This window comes from Cotesia typhae, unplaced genomic scaffold (assembly GCF_013202065.1).
Source record: "Cotesia typhae breed Kobodo isofemale line unplaced genomic scaffold, CoteBio_Ctyphae contig_42, whole genome shotgun sequence".
In the NCBI taxonomy this organism is placed as follows: domain Eukaryota; kingdom Metazoa; phylum Arthropoda; class Insecta; order Hymenoptera; family Braconidae; genus Cotesia; species Cotesia typhae.
Window position 1 is genome coordinate 564,362 of NW_027423751.1, and position 19,003 is coordinate 583,364.

At 36.1% G+C, this 19,003-nt stretch overlaps 3 protein-coding genes across 12 annotated transcripts in view; all 3 read left to right on the forward strand.

The window, feature by feature from the left end:
* Nucleotides 1–19,003, forward strand: part of Nca (neurocalcin homolog) — a 118,700-nt gene that overhangs the window by 42,674 nt on the left and 57,023 nt on the right. The window lies entirely within an intron of this gene.
* The window catches only part of LOC141528102 (neuronal calcium sensor 2), a 70,671-nt gene that overhangs the window by 42,674 nt on the left and 8,994 nt on the right, over nucleotides 1–19,003 (forward strand). For all 9 annotated transcript variants that reach the window (XM_074243972.1, XM_074243969.1, XM_074243966.1 and 6 more), the window contains one exon: nucleotides 7,493–7,621. In XM_074243972.1, the coding sequence (XP_074100073.1) occupies nucleotides 7,493–7,621 (129 nt within the window). The remainder of the gene's footprint in view (nucleotides 1–7,492; nucleotides 7,622–19,003) is intronic.
* On the forward strand, nucleotides 9,950–11,248 carry LOC141528096 (uncharacterized). The gene is made up of 2 exons (XM_074243957.1): nucleotides 9,950–10,715; nucleotides 11,089–11,248. The coding sequence occupies exon 1, from the start codon at nucleotides 9,965–9,967 to the stop codon at nucleotides 10,571–10,573; it is 609 nt and encodes a 202-aa protein (XP_074100058.1). The 5' UTR covers nucleotides 9,950–9,964; the 3' UTR covers nucleotides 10,574–10,715; nucleotides 11,089–11,248.

Sequence of the window (19,003 nt, forward strand, 5' to 3'; positions counted from 1 at the left end):
GATGAGAGGTTCTCACAGTTAAGTTAATTTTTGGAAGAATTGTTAGCAATAAATTTGGAAATTATAAATTTTGTTATTGAATTTGAATAAATAATTTTATTTGTTATTAATAATTTTCTCAGTATTATTTATAGCTCTCTCGAACTTCTCACGACCCGAACTTTCCCCTCTCATGCTTCCCCGGTTTCTGGGAAACCGTGTCTAAAATCCGAGTGGCGCCCTTTTCAAGGAGGAAAGGGGTGACTAATTGGACCGGACTAACCACCCTGAGTATAAAATAAATTTTAGGGTATTAGCCGATAACCATAGCGAATTTAAACACTTAACGCATTATATTGTTGCTGTTGTAATCTTAATATATATAAATCTCCTGTCACGATGTTTGTCCGCGATGGACTCCTAAACTACTTAACCGATTTTAGTTATTTTTTCGTTTAAATAGGTGTTTTGTTCCAACTTGAGAGATAGGATAGTTTTCATTTGAATTCATGGTCGCAACATTTATTAATTAACAAATGATTACTTATGTTGATTATTGTTATTAATTTTAAGTTTCATAAGTCTGATACAGATGGCGCCTTACAGTTAACTGTAGTACTGCCTGACATAAATATATCATAGATGGCGGTACGTTTTAATTCAAATTTTCTCAGTGTTGTGCACGTTTTCTAAATCACTCAGCAACAGCAACGCGTGCCCGGGTCGCTAGTTTTATTATATAAAATAAATATTATAGTTTGTCTTCAGTAGAGAAACAAATCTAAAGGTTTTAAATTAAGAATTTCCTACCCTTTCGGACCCTGGAGCAGCTGAGCTAACTCGATGATAAATTATATTATGTTTAAGAGATAGGATTTGCTTTGCATTAAGCAAAAATATCGTTACAACATACAGCATAACACATATGAATGATTCTCTGTGAAGATGTTTTTTGTTGTCCCAGGCATGTTTTTATTAGAAAAATTGTTATTTTGTAACTAAAAAAAATGTATTTCGGAAGTAAAAAAACATTTCTATTTGAACATTGAAAACTAAAATGAAACAAATTTTGGTTTTTTTTTTGCTATAAATTCGTAAATCATCGAAATAACAGCCCCCTGGGCTGTCCTATTCTCAAGATTAAAACTTTAAAATTAAATTTTAAATTATTCGTCCATAATATATAATTTGGTCCATAAGGTTTATACACTTGATTAGTTAACTAACAATCTTCTTCAATGAAAATCACCGAAAAATAATTTGTTTCATTAAATTCATCAAACCAACGTTAGTCCCAGGCGTTTTAAGAACAGTCCCCAGCCAGAAGTTCAAAGCTAAAAAACAAAAATCCAGCGGGTTATTTTACCTTTTGTAAAGGTTATAAAGATCTAACTGGCTTTAAGTTAATAACCATAGGGTTGTTAGCGCTTTATCGCCATTTTATTCAATGACAAAAACACCGTTTGTGCTGGAAACATGTATTTAGGCGACGAGAAACTCAGTTCCCTTGCAACTATTTTTATTTATAAAATTGGATCCATAAGTCTTAATATTATTTTAATTAATGTAAATATGCATTGAGAACTTGAGAAGTTAATACATTGAAATAGTTTGCTTGATTCTTCTCAACTTGACTAAAAAAAAGTCCCCTGTCATGTTATATTTCAAAAAATACACAAATATAGAAAAAATAAAAATTTAATCGGCTGTGTATTTATTATCATTAAGTTGATAGTTTTGTAGAGCTTGTAGATTTTTTTTTCTATTAAAATCAAAAATAATTTGGTCGGAAAATTTCGTACAAATTTAATATGTCTTCAAAGAGAACCACCCATCTATATAGAGTGTTGTATACCACTTTTTTAGGTCGACCTCGCCCATTTTTTTTTTTTAATTTGTTATGTTTTTAATACCGTCAAAAAACACCACCATGAATTTTTCCCAGTTTTTTTAATCATATGTTTTTAAAATATTGATTTTTTTCCAAGAGTACTATTTTTAACTTCCCGCTAAGGAAATTAAAAATTAAAAAATCGGGTTTTCATCAGATCTCGCAGTTTGAAGGTCACAGGAAATTTCCCTGACTACCCCCTCGAGTGTGTCACTGTGTGTGTGTGTGTGTGTGTGTGTGTGTGTGTGTGTGTGTGTGTGTGTGTGTGTGTGTGTGTGTGTGTGTGTGTGTGTGTGTGTGTGTGTGTGTGTGTGTGTGTGTGTGTGTGTGTGTGTGTGTGTGTGTGTGTGTGTGTGTGTGTGTGTGTGTGTGTGTGTGTGTGTGTGTGTGTGTGTGTGTGTGTGTGTGTGTGTGTGTGTGTGTGTGTGTAAGTATGTGAACCTTTCATAACTTTTAAACGACTTGACCGATTTAATCCCAGTTGGTGCCAATCGAAAGGGCTTGGCTGAACTTAGATTTGGAATTCAATTTAGACCGAGTCGGAACGGTAAATTTTGAGAAATCTCAATAAAACTACAAAAAAAATTTTTTTTTTATGTGGTTTTTTTAAAATAACTTTTGAACAACTCTACCGATCGCTTTCAAAAACTAGATAGCTCTTAACATCAAAAAACCACTTCGATCGCTGCCGGTCTTTTCAAAATCGTTCGATCCGTTCGTGAGTTATCGTTGACGAAAGGAAACCGAAAAAAGTGTTTTTTCGGAATTACTCCGGAATTCCTAGTCCGATCAATTTAAACTTAAAGATTATGAAGCTTAAATAACTGCGTTGAATGAAGCCAACCGCGTAGAAATCGGTTCATTAATTCAAAAGTTATTGCGGTGTAAATATTTGGAAAATATATTTGAAAAATAGTGTTTTCATCAAATCTCAGGGATTCATCAAAAGTTGCAGGGATGACCTTCAAGGTCAACCGTTTTCCTAATTTTTTTAACATAACTTCGACATTTTTTGGAATAACTGCTAAACGTCTATACTGATCAATTCTAAAAACTAATCAGCTCTTGATATAAAAAAATCACGTCGATCACTGCTAAGTCGGTCAGAATTGATCGAATCGTACGAGAGATATCATAAACAAAAGAAAGCCGTTTGAAAATTCAAAAATAGTGTTCTATGAAACTTTCATCAGACTTTTGAGCTCACAAGCATAGAAATGCTATTTCTTTGAGCTCGGTTTAACAGTTACGCTTCCTTGATTATTAGGTATTACACAATTAAGTTTTTGAGTTCCTTTTGACAGTGACTGTTCTGTTAAATTGATCTTTTAATGCTTCAGAAGTATTATAATAATCTTCTAAGATTGAAAATTTTACAGTGATGTTTGGAATGTTCAAATTTGTATTTTTTCAGATCTTGTTGTGTCGTCATGGTCAAATTTTTTTTTTCAATTGTTCTAACAGGCTTGAAAAGTCTCTATCAAAGTCTTCTAAACTTATTAGCGCATTAACCTCAAGCCCAAACGTGTTTTTACGAGTTTGAGAAATTTTAATAACTTTGTCATATAAGAAACGTTTATTACTTAATTTTCGAGGAGCTATTGGAGACTTATTTAATAACTTTAATGTTTGATTAATCACAGATAGCCGAAGTTCTGTGCTAACTTCTGAAACCGAAGTAGTTGTTTTTAACGGTGTTGGATCACTATGAAATGATAAACTTTCTAAATAAAATAAAAAAATTAGGAAAATGGTTGACCCTGCAGGCCATCCCTGCAAATTCCGGTCAATTCCATACCTAAATGCTTGAAATTGCACTTATGATGTTTTTGAGTTCTTCGAGCTCAGAAATACAATTTGTTTGTTATTTTGAGCTCTCCAAGCTCAAAGAAATATCTATTATATGCTATAAAAGCCTGATAGACATTTGATAAAACACTATTTTTCAAATTTTCAAACCGCAATAGCTTTTGAATGAATGAACTGGTTTCTACGCGATTGGCGGCATTCGGCGCAGTTTTTAAGCTTCATGAAAAATCTCTAAGTTTAATTTGATTGAATTGGGAATTTTGGAGTAATTCCGAAAAAAGGTTTTTTTCGGTTTTCTTTCGTCAACGATAACTCACGAACAAATCAACCAATTTTGACCGGACTGGCGGCGATCAACGTGGTTTTTTTATGTTAAGAGCTGATTAGTTTTTGGAATCGATCAATAGAACTGTTTAAAAGTTATTCCATAAAAACGACATTGAAAAAAAAAATTTTTTTTTGTAGTTGTTTTGAGATTTCTCAAAATCTACCGATCCGAATCGATTCAAACTGTATTCAAAATCTAAGTTTGGTCAATCCCTTTCGAATGGCGCCAACCGAAAGGAATCGGTCTAGCCATTCAAAAGTTATAAGAGGGTTACACACACACACACACACACACACACACACACACACACACACACACACACACACACACACACACACACACACACACACACACACACACACACACACACACACACACACACACACACACACACACACACACACACACACACACACACACACACACACACACACACACACACACACACACACACACACATAGTGACACCCTCGCGGGAATAGTCAGGGAAGCTTTCTAGGACCTTAAAACGTCGAGATCTGATGAAAACTCGATTTTCGAAAAACGGGGTAAAACCAATAACTTCCCGATTTTTGAAAATTTTTAATTTTCTTAGCGGGAAGTTAAAAAAAAATTTCTATTTTTGACGATTTTTGAAATTTAAAAAAATTTGGAGTGACCTCTTAAAATTTTTTTTGAAGCTGTTTTTTGGAGAGGGCTCTTAAAACATCAAAAATTGACATTTTTTCACTCGAGACTCAAAAAAAAAAATTGTCGGTTTTTTTGCGCCACCCTAATATATATACACATACACACATACATACAGCCGCACTTACACCGTCCCGGGAATATTCAGGGAAGCTTTCTGTGACCTTAACATGTCGAGATCTGATGAAAACTCGTTTTCCACAAAACGCGGTAACAAATAATTTCCCGAATTCCAAAAAATTTTAAATTTTTCTTAATGGGAAGTTAAAAATAAGAATAAATCAACGAAGGTCAAAGAGGTATTTTTTTTCTTGAAAGAGTATTAAAAAACAAGAATTTCGAAAAAAACGGGACCCCGATAGCTTCATTGTTCGCGAAGTTACAGCTGTTTCAAGAAAAAAATTTTGAATCTTGAAAAAAGTCATTATCTCAGAAACGGATCAAAAAAATTGGAAAAAATTTATCAGTGTGTTTTTTGACGGTATTAAAAACATGACAATTTTTCAAAAAAATTGGAGAGGTCGACCTACAAAAGTGGCCGATTTGGTTTGAAATGCCCAATGTATAAGTCCAGAAATTAGCAGGAAGTTAAAAATAATTTTTACCATACCAGTATTGGAAAAATGACTATGTTACTTAGAAAAAATTTCTCACATAACATAGGAGAAAAATCATATGAATTTTCTCTTGTCCATAGTCATTTCTCCTATGCATATAAAAATGAAATATTTTCAAACTCAGTATTATTTAATGGATTGGACACAAATAATTTTACATTTTTCTTTGAAAGAAAGTTTAAATAATGAATACTTTTGAATTTAATTAAAATATGGTGTTAAAGGTACACTGAAAGAAATTTTCTTTAAAAATTATCATTAAATTCACGGTAATCGAGGGACAAATGGCACGACCTAATCATTTGTCGGTAAGTGAGATAATTTTTATCTTTTTTTTTCAACAAATTTGACCGTAGCCTACTGTAAACTTTATTGGGTTTTCGGTAGATTTTATGGAGTCTACCACAAAGTAAATGGATTTTTTCGTAATTTTTATTTCAAAAATGACAATCAATAAAGGACCTCATTATGTCCTACGATTACAGTGAATTTAACGGTAATTTTGAAAAAAAAATTCCTTCCGTGTGAATAAATTAAGACAGTGATATTTTTAATAGAATTAACGGTGCTGCACTATCAAAAATCAAGAATGAGTGTGGATATTAATCCAAAATACATTCTAGTACGGAGTTTTTTGACTAAAATAAGTTTTTCTTTATGCCTCGATCGAAAGTACGAACGTTCGGCCCCAAGCTTGAGGCAGAAAGTCCAAGATTTGTGCTGTGCTGGGATTACTTGCGCGCCATCTATAACAACGAGCGAAAAGAAAGTATTGGCGAGTCGAAAGAATTTTTTTATGCGCATTGTTGCAACTACTGCGGGTTATACTCTAACTTCTAAGTTTGTTGACAGTCAATTTGTAATTTTCTATGTCTTTTGTAATTAAAAAAATAATGTTAATAAAAAGTATAATAATGATAGACGAAATATTTTCATCTGATAAAATGACAGATGAGGACGGGGTTACTGGAAATTTGAATGCCGAAGCAAAATTAATCTTAGAATCATAGAAATCAGATACCTCCCAAAGAAATCTGCTTGACATATATCTGCAAATTGATGATAATTATTAATGATGAAGACATGAAAATAGAAATGCGCTGTCAACGTTTAAAGAAAATAACTTAGTAGTGAATTTCAAAGGTTTTAGTACTAGGATAAGTCCATCTTCTAGGTGGAGTATTTGGTCGATGCTGAAAAAAGCATTAAGACCAAAAGATGATATCGATGTTAATAAATTCTATGATGTGAAAAGCATTCACAAAAACTATTCAAAATTTTAGAAATACCACGAAGAAACTTTATATTTAGAATCACTTCGTCGATGTAAATTTTTTCACTGTAAAAAGGTTTCAAATCACCCTGTAATTAGTATTCATAACGCTATTGCACGACTCATAATGTGAAGCATCAGAGAGTGCGTTACGATCTAAAAATTTTTTTCGCCTCATTTCAGCAACTATTTTTATTATTACACCCTTGTTAGTTCACGGAATCAAAATATTTTGCATACTATTGTCAAGATAATTTAATGAAGATTAATTCCATACTTTTCAAAAATTGATTTAGTGCAAGAGAAACGAAAAAAGAAAAAACATCAAAATAGGTCAAAGAATTTTCCTATCCGTCATGTATGAAACTCAGAAAACACTGTAACTTGCGAAAAAATGCATTAATTGAGTTAAATTTTTTTTTTAATTCTTTGAAAGAATTGTAGGTCACTGAATGCGAATAGCAAGGTAATTCAGTGTCTTTTATTTGCAATCAATAAAATAAAGCAAAAACCAGAAGACTGTATATCTATATATATATTGTGTACATTCATCCTACTAGAGGCTCTTGAACATTATCGTGCTATTTTAGCTGTTTTATATATATATTTTTTTTCATTACTATTTCATAATTAAATGAGCATTATGAGTGGTGCATTTTTGAATTTTCCAAACTTTTATTTCTTGTAAGCTAACTATTAAAAGGTGATGAATAATTTAAGTTGTTGCTATTAAATTACATTTTTTGAGAACATAATTTATAATCGCACCATGTCTTTGTGGGTTTGTCAACGACATCTTTTGCACTAGTAATTATAAGCGTGTATTTGGTGAGAGGCTCTATGGAACCTCGTAAAAATTAGTTCCTTAGTTTTATGATTATGCTAAGTTATTTCATTTTGTATTCCAGGAGTTCTTGTTAGCAATTGATGTAACATCCAGTGGCACGCCTGAAGAAAAATTAAAATGGGCTTTTCGGATGTATGATGTCGATGGAAATGGCGTCATTGACATTCAAGAAATGACTAAAATTGTTCAGGTACTATAAATAAATCCGTAAATTCTTAGAAAAATTAATAAAAAATACTATGCTAAAACTCGTATCTTGTGAATCATGATTTAAATATGCGACTGCAACTAGGCACAAGTATCTTCGGCGGATTTAACTATAATAAGAAAGATAAAGTCCTTTTAATTATGCCCGGTTTTTTAAGCGCTGTACAGAGAAAACACAAGTATTCTTATGATCCATTTTTTTATTATTTGTTTATTGATGTTAGATTATTACATAAAAAAATTAACAAAAAAAAATTAGGAAAACGGTTGATCCTAAGTCATCCCTGCAACGTTCTGTTAATTCAATACCTAAATTGCTTAAAATTGCACTTATGATGTTTTTGAGCTCTTCGAGCTAAAAGAGTGAGCTGTTCCAAGTTTTTGAACTCCTCGAGCTTAACAGTCTGATGGTAGTTTATTAAAACACTATTTTTTGAATTTTCAAACCATAATAATTTTTGAATGAATAACTTCTGAATGAACCGATTTTTATGCGGTTGGCTATATTCGACGCAGTTTCTCAAATTCTACAATGTACTTTTGAACAAAAATTGATCAGACCGGAAATTTCGATGTAATTTGAAAAAATCACTTTTTCGTCAACGATAACTCACGAACGAACCAACCGATTTTGACCGGCTTGGCGGCGACTGACCTAGCTTTTTAATATTAGAAGCTGATTAATTTTTTGAGAATCGATCGGTAAAGCCGATTAAAAGTTATTCCAAAAACACCACATTTAAAAAAAAATTTTTTTTTGAGCTCTCTAAGCTCAAAGAAATAGCTTTTGTATGCTTTTGAGCTCTTCGAGCTTAAAATCTGACAGAAATTTGATAAAAACACTATTTTCCAAATCTTTAAGGGGGATAGCCACTGTAAAATTTCGGAAAAAAAATTTTTTTTTTTTTTTCATTAAACTGAAGTTTATATATTCAAAATTATGTATTTCAAATTTTATAGAAAAATTCCGAATAGTTTTCGAGTTATAGTCATTTTTATAAGAGCGCGTCGATTGACCGTTTTACGCGCGGCGCTTCGACGAAAACGTCGCCTGCTCGCTCCGTCTTTGATTCGTACGGGTTGGCGATTGTTTTCCCTCACGATTGTCAACCGTTACAATTATTTGACTTTTAACGTATATTTTTTCTTATTGTTGAGATACTGTACCTCATAGTTTAGTTGTTTTGTATGAATACACACTCGTTCTTTAATTTATTGAGTTTCTTAGTGTACTCGTTATTGTTTACTTACTTATTTTTTTAAATCTTCTGATCTTTTTTTTTTGTTTATTTAACAAAAAAATTTGTTAAATAATGGATCGTAAACAAAGTAAAGTTATTAAAAACGAAAGAAAACTGCCAAACGACAGGGAAAAAATTTAATCGACCGCTCAACAGATATGAAACTGAAAAAATACTGGCTCTCAACGACGTGATAGTGCTTCCAAGAGGAAATTATCACAAAAATCTGATTGTACAATTGATTCGAGTATTAGCTACAAAATTATAAATTTTTTTCGATATTTAATTTACTAAGTGGCTGTGTATCGTGTAAAAAGTGTGGTGGTGATGTAAACTTTACTGAGACAAGTATTCGAGGATTAGGTTTTAAACTAGTTGTGAATTGCAAAAATGTGATCCAGTTTTGATAAATTCATGTCCACTCATCAAGAATGCGTATGAAATTAATCGCCGTTTCATCTTTGCAATGCGGATAATTGGTATTGGGTTATCTGGAGCTGAAAGATTTTGTGCTTTCATGGATTTACCACGACCAATGTTCCATAGCTTTTACGATCGTCTGGTCACACAAATCAGAAATGCAGCTAGAAACTGTTGTGATTTAGTGTTGAAAAAAGCTGCTAAAGAAGAAATCCAAGAAACCTGCAAGCATTTAAAATCCAATGACATTCCTGGAATTTCTGTCTCCGGTGACGGTAGTTGGAAGAAAAGAGGGTTTAAATCTTCATTTGGTATATCTTCTCTAATTGGTTACTTCACTGGCAAAATCGTAGATGTAAGTATGAAATCCAGTTATTGTAAGATGTGTGCGCTAATGAGCTCAAAAAAGGAACAGCTGAATACGATCAATTTATGCAAGACCATGCTCTAGACTGTCCAATAAACCATGAAAATTCTTCTGGACAAATGGAGGTAGATGGAATAAAAGAGATGTTTATGCGATCAGAGTTATTACATAACGATAAGTATGTAAACTATATAGGTGATGGTGACACTAAAACGTATAAAAATATTTGTGATGCTAAACCGTATGGGGACATGGTGAAGATAAAAAAAAGGAATGTATTAATCACGTGCAAAAACGAATGGGCAGTCGACTAAGGGCTTTGAAGAAGCAACGAACTAACAAGAAGACAAAAACAGGAAAAGAAGAAAATACACAGAAAAGTTTAGGTGGGAAAGGTCGATTAACGGACAAAGCAATTAATGAATTTACAAAGTATTATGGTTTAGCAATCAGACGTCATTCTAATGATGTTGATGAGATGTATAATGCTATTTGGCAAACATTTTATCACAAGTTTTCATCACCCGAAGATCCGCAGCATTTTCTTTGTCCTGAAGGTGCAAATTCGTGGTGTCAATTTCAAATAGCTGTTGCAACAAATACTTTGGACTCATTAGTTGAAAAACCACCTCTTCCTGCAGATATTGCGGAAGCTTTAATACCGATTTATGAAGATCTATCGAATCCAGAGTTATTGGAACGATGTGTCGGTGGGTTTACACAAAATAATAATGAAAGCTTCAATGCATTAGTGTGGCAGCTCGCCCCAAAAACAAATTCTTCTTATTCCCTTATTGTTGAAATAGCTTTATATATTTCAACAATTACATTCAATGATGGGGCTCTAGCAACTCTGAAGATATTAGAGAATCTCGATGTTAAAGTAGGACCAACACTCTACTCATAGCATGCGCTGAGCGCGACGCTACTCGGGTTAAAGCTGCTGAAAGCCGCATGGAAACGGCCAGTAAAAAAATAAAAAAAGTCAAGGTCAATACTAAAGATAAGGAGGAAGAACCCTCATATGGCCCAGGACTTGATAGTTTGATGTGAGTATGAATATTTTGTGAAAGACTAGATTTTAAAGTTGCGAGAATCTTCTTAAAACTTTACTCGCGTTTTTCTCAAAACGACTTTTTTCAAACTTTCCGGTACTGTAACTTTCGAAAATATGAACCGATTCTCAATTTTTTTGTTTCCCCGTATTCGTATACTTAGTGGCTATCGTCGCACGTAGGGGATTTTGAAAATTTTAATTTTTAAGATTTTTAAGGCTGTTTGAGTCCAAAAAATGAGGAAAAAAAGACGAAAAAATTTTCAATATGGCGCCATTTTTTCTCAAATCAAAATTTTCAAAATCCCCTACGTGCGACGATAGCGACATTCCTATAGATTAAAATGCCGTTTGGTTTTTTGTTTCAGATAATCCGTTTTTGAGTTACAGTACCGGCAATGGAGGGGGAAATTTTTTTGGTGCTCTACAAAAATGTTTATAACTTTGTGATAACAAAATATTTTTGAATAAAAATTTAGGAGAATTATCCTCAACATATACTTTATAAAACAAAAAATACCCGATCCCCAAATTCCTTTATTATCCTAGTAAAAAAAATTCCCGAAAATTGCCTATTTTTTCCAGCGTCACAGTGGCTATCCCCCTTAAACCGCAATAACTTTTGAATTAATGAACTGATTTCTACGCGGTTGGCGGCATTCATTGCATTTTTTTAGGCTTCATAAAGAATTTTGGAATTTGAATCGACCGAATTAGGAATTTCGAAGTAATTCCGAAAAAACACTTCCTTTTCCTTTTTCGGTTTCCTTTCGTCAACGATAACTCACGAACGGATCAAACGATTTTGAAAAGACCGGCAGCGATCGAAGTGGTTTTTTGATGTTAAGAGCTGTCTAGTTTTTGAAAGCGATCGGTAGAGTTGTTCAAAAGTTATTTTAAAAAAACCACATAAAAAAAAAATTTTTTTTGTAGTTTTATTGAGATTTCTCAAAATTTACCGTTCCGACTCGGTCTAAATTGAATTCCAAATCTAAGTTCAGTCAAGCCCTTTCGATTGGCACCAACTGTGATTAAATCGGTCAAGCCGTTTAAAAGTTATGAAAGGTTCACATACTTCCACACACACACACACACACACGCGCGCATATGCATACATACATACATACATACATACATACATGTATGTATGTATGTAAGGGGAAGGGAGTAACGCAACAGTTCAAAGAAAAGTAGACGCACAGCCGAGCTACGTTTCTAAAGAGAGTGGAGGGTCTGTTGTTCACAACAATCTTCATGCTCACCGAGAAAGGATCAACTCTCTACCGACCGTCATCGGCCAAAAATCACCAATGGAACGACTCGGCAGCAAGATTGAAGAGTTAGCTGATTTCACAAAGGACAAGAGAAATCTCCACCATGAAATCAGAAAATTGGTTACGTCTATTAGTACGGCATATAGGCTGGCTAATAAATCACCAACGACGTCGGCGTCAACGACTCAAACATCTCCAAGCAAAAAATCACAGCCACCTCTGGTCACTCCCAAGAGATTATTACAGCAAGGAGAGGGCAACAATAAGAAGAGGCCGCTGTCCACGCCCAACCCTTCCGCAGAAATTGACAAGCCAGCACAGAAAAAGACAGCCCGGGATGATACCTGGACTAAAGTGACTTGACAAAAGAAAAAGAAGGAACGAGAACAGGAGCCAGCAGCTCAATCTGCTACAGCCCAAAACCAGCCAAGCAATGGTGACTCCAAGAAACCGCGAAGGAAGAAGACGAGAACTAAAGTTATACTTGTCCAACCAGTTGAAGGGCGAACATATGCCGATCTCCTGAAAGAAATCAAGGCCAAGGTAAGCCCTGTCGAGACGGGCGTAGACATAAAGTCTATTAAAAAGACGAAACACGGAGGCGTTCTCCTTGAAATGGCTCGAAAGACGGAAGACAGCAAGGCATTCACCGATGCAGTAAAGGCAGCCACTGCAAACATCGGCACAGTCAAGACGCTAACACCAACAACAACGATCGAGATTCTCGACTTGGATGAAATCTCTACCGAGAGCGAAGTCCGTGAAACACTCAAACGCGAATTCACTGACAACCTGGAGGTCAAACGGGTAAATTTGACAAAACCCACACTACGAGGTAATTGGGCAGCCTTCTGCGAAGTAGACGAGCCCAGTGCGATTAAGGTCCTTGACATGGCCCGTATACGGATCGGTTTGGTTAATTGTCGTATACGCCCAGTAGTAAAAGTAACACGTTATTTTAAATGTCACTGTTTTGGACTCCAAACACGTCAGTATGCGGAACCAGACAGAAGCAGGTGCTGCTACAAATGTGGCGGAGAGAACCACAAGACCGTAAACTGCACGGAGAAGCTAAAATGCTTTCTTTGTGCTCCGGACAAAGATGCTCAGGATGGTTTACGCCATATTTCGGGCACTGGAGCTTGCAAGGCATTCCGCACAGCACTTGCAGAAGCTACGAGAGGGCAGAAATGACACGCATACTACAAGGCATCCTGAATAGGTGCGCCTTGGCGCAAAACCTGCTACGGCAGCGAGTCTCTGAAGACAAAATCAACGTCTGCTTTATCTGCGAGCAATATCTAAACATCGAAGGTAAAACATGGTTCGCAGACGAAACTGGCACGGCAGCAATTTGGATTGTGAACAGAAAGAACGTTACCGTCAGCAACAGCGGAAGTGGAGCAGGTTTTGTCTGGATTCAAACCCCCACAACCTACTTCATGAGCGTCTATCTCTCACCTAACGAAGGTTAGTGTGTTCCGACAGAAACTGGCATATATAGAAGATGCGGTCACTAAGTTCGACGGCGAAGTCATTGTAGCAGGAGACTTCAACGCTAAATCGGCTGAGTGGGGCGCTGCTTTTTCCGACACCAGGGGCAACGAGGTCGCTGACGTCGCGGCTAGACTAGACCTCATAGTGCTAAAGACCGGGAGCACTACGACCTTTGGAAGACCAGGGTACCAAGAATCCATTTTCGACATCTTGTTGGCGACTCCAAGGACTGCCAACATGATTGAAGACTGGGCAGTATCTGAAGAATACAGTGGCAGTGATTACCAGTTCGTGACATTCAACGTTGGATTGGCACCTGCTCCGGTTTCACAACGCGACGTTTCTAAGCGGAAGTGAAATGCCAAGAAGCTAGATCCAAAGGCACTGCAAACTTCACTTGCACGAAGCTGGTTTACTCTCCAGAACAACCTGACTCCGGACACCTGCAGCGAGAGGGAAGAGGCAGTGCTAAATACGATGAAGGAAATTGCTGCCGCATGTGACGCCTCTATGCCGCGACTGAAAAATCAGAGTTTCCACCGGCCGGCGTATTGGTGGTCAACAGATATAGCAGAACTCCGGAAAAAATGCCACAAGCTACGTCGGCTAGCAACGAGAGCTGCAAAACGCTCCCCTAATCAAGATCTACTTTTGAGCGAGTATAAGCAGGCCAAAAAGAACCTCAACCGGGCAATCAAAGCAAGCAAAGCGAAATTATGACAAGAGATCTGTAATGACCTTGATGAAGACATCTGGGGTAAAGCCTACCAAATTGTCACCAAACGACATGGAAAGGCTTCACCAGAAGCGTCGAAGCCACCTGCTTTAATGAGCAGCATCGTAGCGGAGCTGTTCCCCAAACACCAACCAAGGGAAAAAAGATATTATGTGAAAAACAGTGTAACACTTTTCACAACCAAGGAGTTACAGGATGCAGCGAAGACCCTCAAGACAGGAAAGGCACCCGGCCCTGATGGCATCCCAACATCGGTGATCAAGACTGTAGCCCTGAAATATCTAGACATACTCCTAAACACCTACAACGCATGCTTGGCAACTGGCACGTTTCCCACGGTCTGGAAGCGGCAGAGATTGGTTCTGCTAGATAAAGGCAAAGGTGGCCCCGTAACACTCGTCGTTCAGACCACTTTGCATGCTGGACATTGCTGGGAAATTGCTCGAAAAGCTTATACAGGGAAGATTACAAAACGACATTGATCGTACTGGGGGCTTTGCTGCAAACCAATATGGCTTCCGGAGAGGACGTTCAATAGTCGGCGCGATCCAGAAAGTCGTAGGGAAAGCGAGAGAAGCATGGACTGGTCGCCTTAAAGCTCGTATGCATTCTCCTCACACTAGATGTCAAAAACGCATTTAACAGCGCGAATTGGGGAGATATCCTAGACGCTCTGGAACACAAATTTGACGCAAAGCCAGAAAATTTGGCACTAATCGACAACTACCTTGAAGAAAGAAAGCTAATAGCGGAGACTACAGAAGGACCACAAGAATACGCCATAACGGCCGGCGTGCCGCAAGGCTCAATAATGGGGCCCGTTCTATGGAACGCGGGCTATGACGAGTTTCTTAAGATTCCGTTACCAAAGCAAGTACAGCTAACGGGCTTTGCAGACGACGTCGCGGCCACGATAATAGTAGACAGCGCAGAGGAAGCCGAACTACTAGTTCGGGAAACCGTTGATGCCGTCAAGACTTGGCTCGATAAACACCACCTGAAACTCACCAAGCACAAAACCGAGATGGTCGTTCTGACTCGTCAAAAATGGTTCCCAAAACCATTCGCGGTGGACATGGGAGGAACAACACTAACATCAACAAGGGCCCCGCTCTATCTGGGGGTAATGATAGACGAGAAACTATCTTTTCGCGAACACCTCGATAATGCATGCCAGAAAGCCAACAAGACGGTGTCTAGCCTAGCAAAAATCATGACCAACACCATGGGACCAAGAACAAAAAAGAGAAGAGTTATTCTAGAAGCAGTCTTCTCGGTACTGCTTTACGGAGCGGAGATATGGGCAGACATAGTAAAGCAGAAAACTGCTGTTTAAATCCGTCGACAATTCCATCAACTAACAAGAAATCTCAAATCTGATCATGAATACATCGCTTTCAAGTATTTGATAATGTACAAAATAACGATATGGGTCTATCATCCTCATATCGAGCAGGACTGTACACTTTTGGCAAAAGCAGTACATAAGATTTCTTTCAGGCCGATGGGAAAGTACCAGAAGACAGCGAAAAGTTGAAGAGGTTCGTTGTATGCGGAAGGAAGTAAGATAACAAAACTTTGTACGTCTTAATCTCGAAGTGATATGTACCCACCGACCCAGAGGTCAGCCGCATACATACCTGCTTGATATTTACTGAAGTCAGCTCCTTAAATTCAAATGAATGGCTATGTTTGACTACACTAGCTTCCAGGTGCTTAAAATCAATGTTCTGCAAAAGCGAACCAGCCGAGGTAACAAAGTAAGCAATCATTTCATCTAAATTGAGATTAAGAGCTACACGCACCTCTACTCGTTTAATTAAACCTAAATTTCAAAAGTCACTCCATAAAGACTTTGCACTTTTACAATTTTGAAACCGATTATCAAAATATTCTTTCATATCATACGCGATTCTACGCTTAATGACTTTACGCATTCTAGAATACTCCTCGTAGGCAAATTCTGATCTTTTGAAAATCCTATCGAGCTTTGACCGACGACGCTGAAGAATCCTAATATCTTGAGTTACCCATAGTGCAGGCTGATCACGAACTTCAACTTCTTTCAAAAGCGCTACCACGTCACTGACTCGACGAATGTGATCATGAGGCAACTTGTTCATTTCATCAACTGACTCAGCATGTTTAATGTATGACAGATCTAAGTTGGCGCAGATATATTGAAGACGAGTATCATCAATACTATTCCAACTCCTACACCAGATCTTCTTTCGACCACGCTCTGGAACAGAATAATGGTCTATTATGGAGATGAGATCATATCAGTCTCCAATGTTATTTAGTAAATTTTTTTTCTGTAAGAGCAAGTGAATAAGGACGCATACTATATGTTTTAATAAAAGAAAGACAGAGTCCAGTAGTTTGCGGCGCCACCACCAAAAGATGACCAACTACTGTATGGATGTTGATGTAGATGGTCTTATTATATGACTGAACAGTAAGTTCAGATATTCTCTCCGATAGCGTCAGGGGATAAACCTTGGACTTGTGGCGGAGAGGACTCCGGGTTCGATTCCTCGGTGATGCAGAATTATTTTTTTCAGTGATCTAAGCTTCTTTTTCATTTGAGTGATAGAAATTTGCGATGCTGCATCGTAAAAATTACGATGTTTGAGTTTAGGTCCGGCACTACAATATTCTATACTAAAAATTACGATTTTTTCACCGTAATTTTTCATACAGTTTTCTTTCCGTGTAGACAACTCCAACTAAAATCTTTTGTCTCGTCTAATGCCATATTTCAAGAAGTAAATACCCTGTATCACCAGGAATATAACCGGAATTGATAGGAAATTCCGACGAAAGCGAGTCTCAAACGTACAATGCAACACCTCCCCCATTTCTTTAAGACCGATCATTCCTGTACAATGTAAATGATAGCATATAAAATTAAGCATCTGACATATTTGAGTTTAACCATGTTTCACTTACAACAATAACATCAAAAGTGTGTGTTATAAAGAACTCTTTGAACAAATTAAAATTGCAATTTAATGAATGAATATTAGCATAAAAAACACTGAGAGACACTTGTGAAGACGATGTTGACAGCCTAACTAGTCCCTGAGCAAGCAATGATGACGATAATGGAGTGGATGAGAGTTAATGAGGTGAACGAGAATGTTCTTCTTGCGCATCTCTATTCCATTAGGCGGCAGCAATTTCAGCGATGGTTTCTCCTAATCATTTCTGACAAACACCGAGGCTGCAGCAATCCATACATTTTAACCAGTAGCTTAAGATAATCTTTCAGTATATACAACCGAAGTTCATAAAAAGCATGCAAGTGACGGCGATGAAGCCGAACAGGCTCCTGTGAGATATTTTCTTTAACTAGTAATTCATTATTTTTAATAACAACATCCTTGGACTTCTTGATCATTATATCAACAGCATCCTTAAAGTCATACTTAATCAGTACATCCCTATGCTTTTATTTAGCAGATCTTGCCCTAGTATCAATTGATTTACCTACCTGGAGGTCATGCCAGGAATTTCTTGTTTCTTTTGAGATTCCATAAAATTTTATATCTGTCAGAAACTGTATTTGAAGAATATGAATTTTTGAAAATTAACACTCTCGCACCTCTGTATGGAAAAGGAATCTCGTAAGATTATATCTGAGTAAATATCTACACTATGAATAAAAGATCTACAAAACTTCGAGTCCGTAGAAACTATTGTTTGGAAATAAGAATTTTTCATTGTTAACATCCCCGTAATCCCCTTTGGGATTGATATTTGATGAAATCCATTCTTAGCTGAACTTGACATCAGATACGAAGATTCTTACCAGTTTTGGAGTCTGTAAAGTCGCAGTTTGTGAATTGAAATTGTACATCTAACACTCATCCCCGTAATCCGTATCGGAAGTAGTATTGAAATCCGTTTGAGAAGATCTCTATATGACAAATCACAGATTCATACTATATTTAGAGTCTGTTGAAGCTATATTTTGGAAATTAAGATTATTTATTGTCAATACCCCTATAATTAATTTAACTATTATCTTAAATAACTTTAACATTATTAATTTAACAGGCTTGAAAATCGATCACGAGGTAACTGATAAATAATGTAAGTGTCATAAAAAATTAATGAAGAAATTTGAATCTAACATAAATATAACGAAGTCGCAAATTATTGAATCACATATTTATTTAGTGTCTATTAATATATATGGATTGATTAAAAACAATGATATGCTAGAAAATTGTTGGATCTTGTGAAACCTGAAATTGTGTGCATATCAGAAACGCATCTTTCTGAAGACGTTTTTGATCATGAGATTCATATTTCTGGTATCACACGTACCAAAACCACAAACAACCGTAAAAGAGGTGTAACTACAAACATCATGAAAGAATTGGCGTGTAAAATTTTGTTTAATCATGCTGACTCTAATCAAGGCATATGGTGGGGTGGATTTTTAATTCAAGCTAAAAATAATGTTAAATTAACTTTTTGTAATTTATACAGATCTCTTAATAGTTTTGTATTAACATTGTTAGATTAGGTAAAGATTCAATTGATACCAGCAAACTAATTACATTAAGTGACTTTAACATTCATGTTAGACGAAATAATTATTTTTATGGAACTAAAATTGTAAATGACTCAGCTCTCTTAGGGCTAAAACAATATATTGACGCGCCTACGAGAAGATACCTTATTAACATTAAATTTAAATTATAATTATGATTGTAATAATGTAATGAATCAATGTGATTTTGAACAACTATATGAGAATATTGA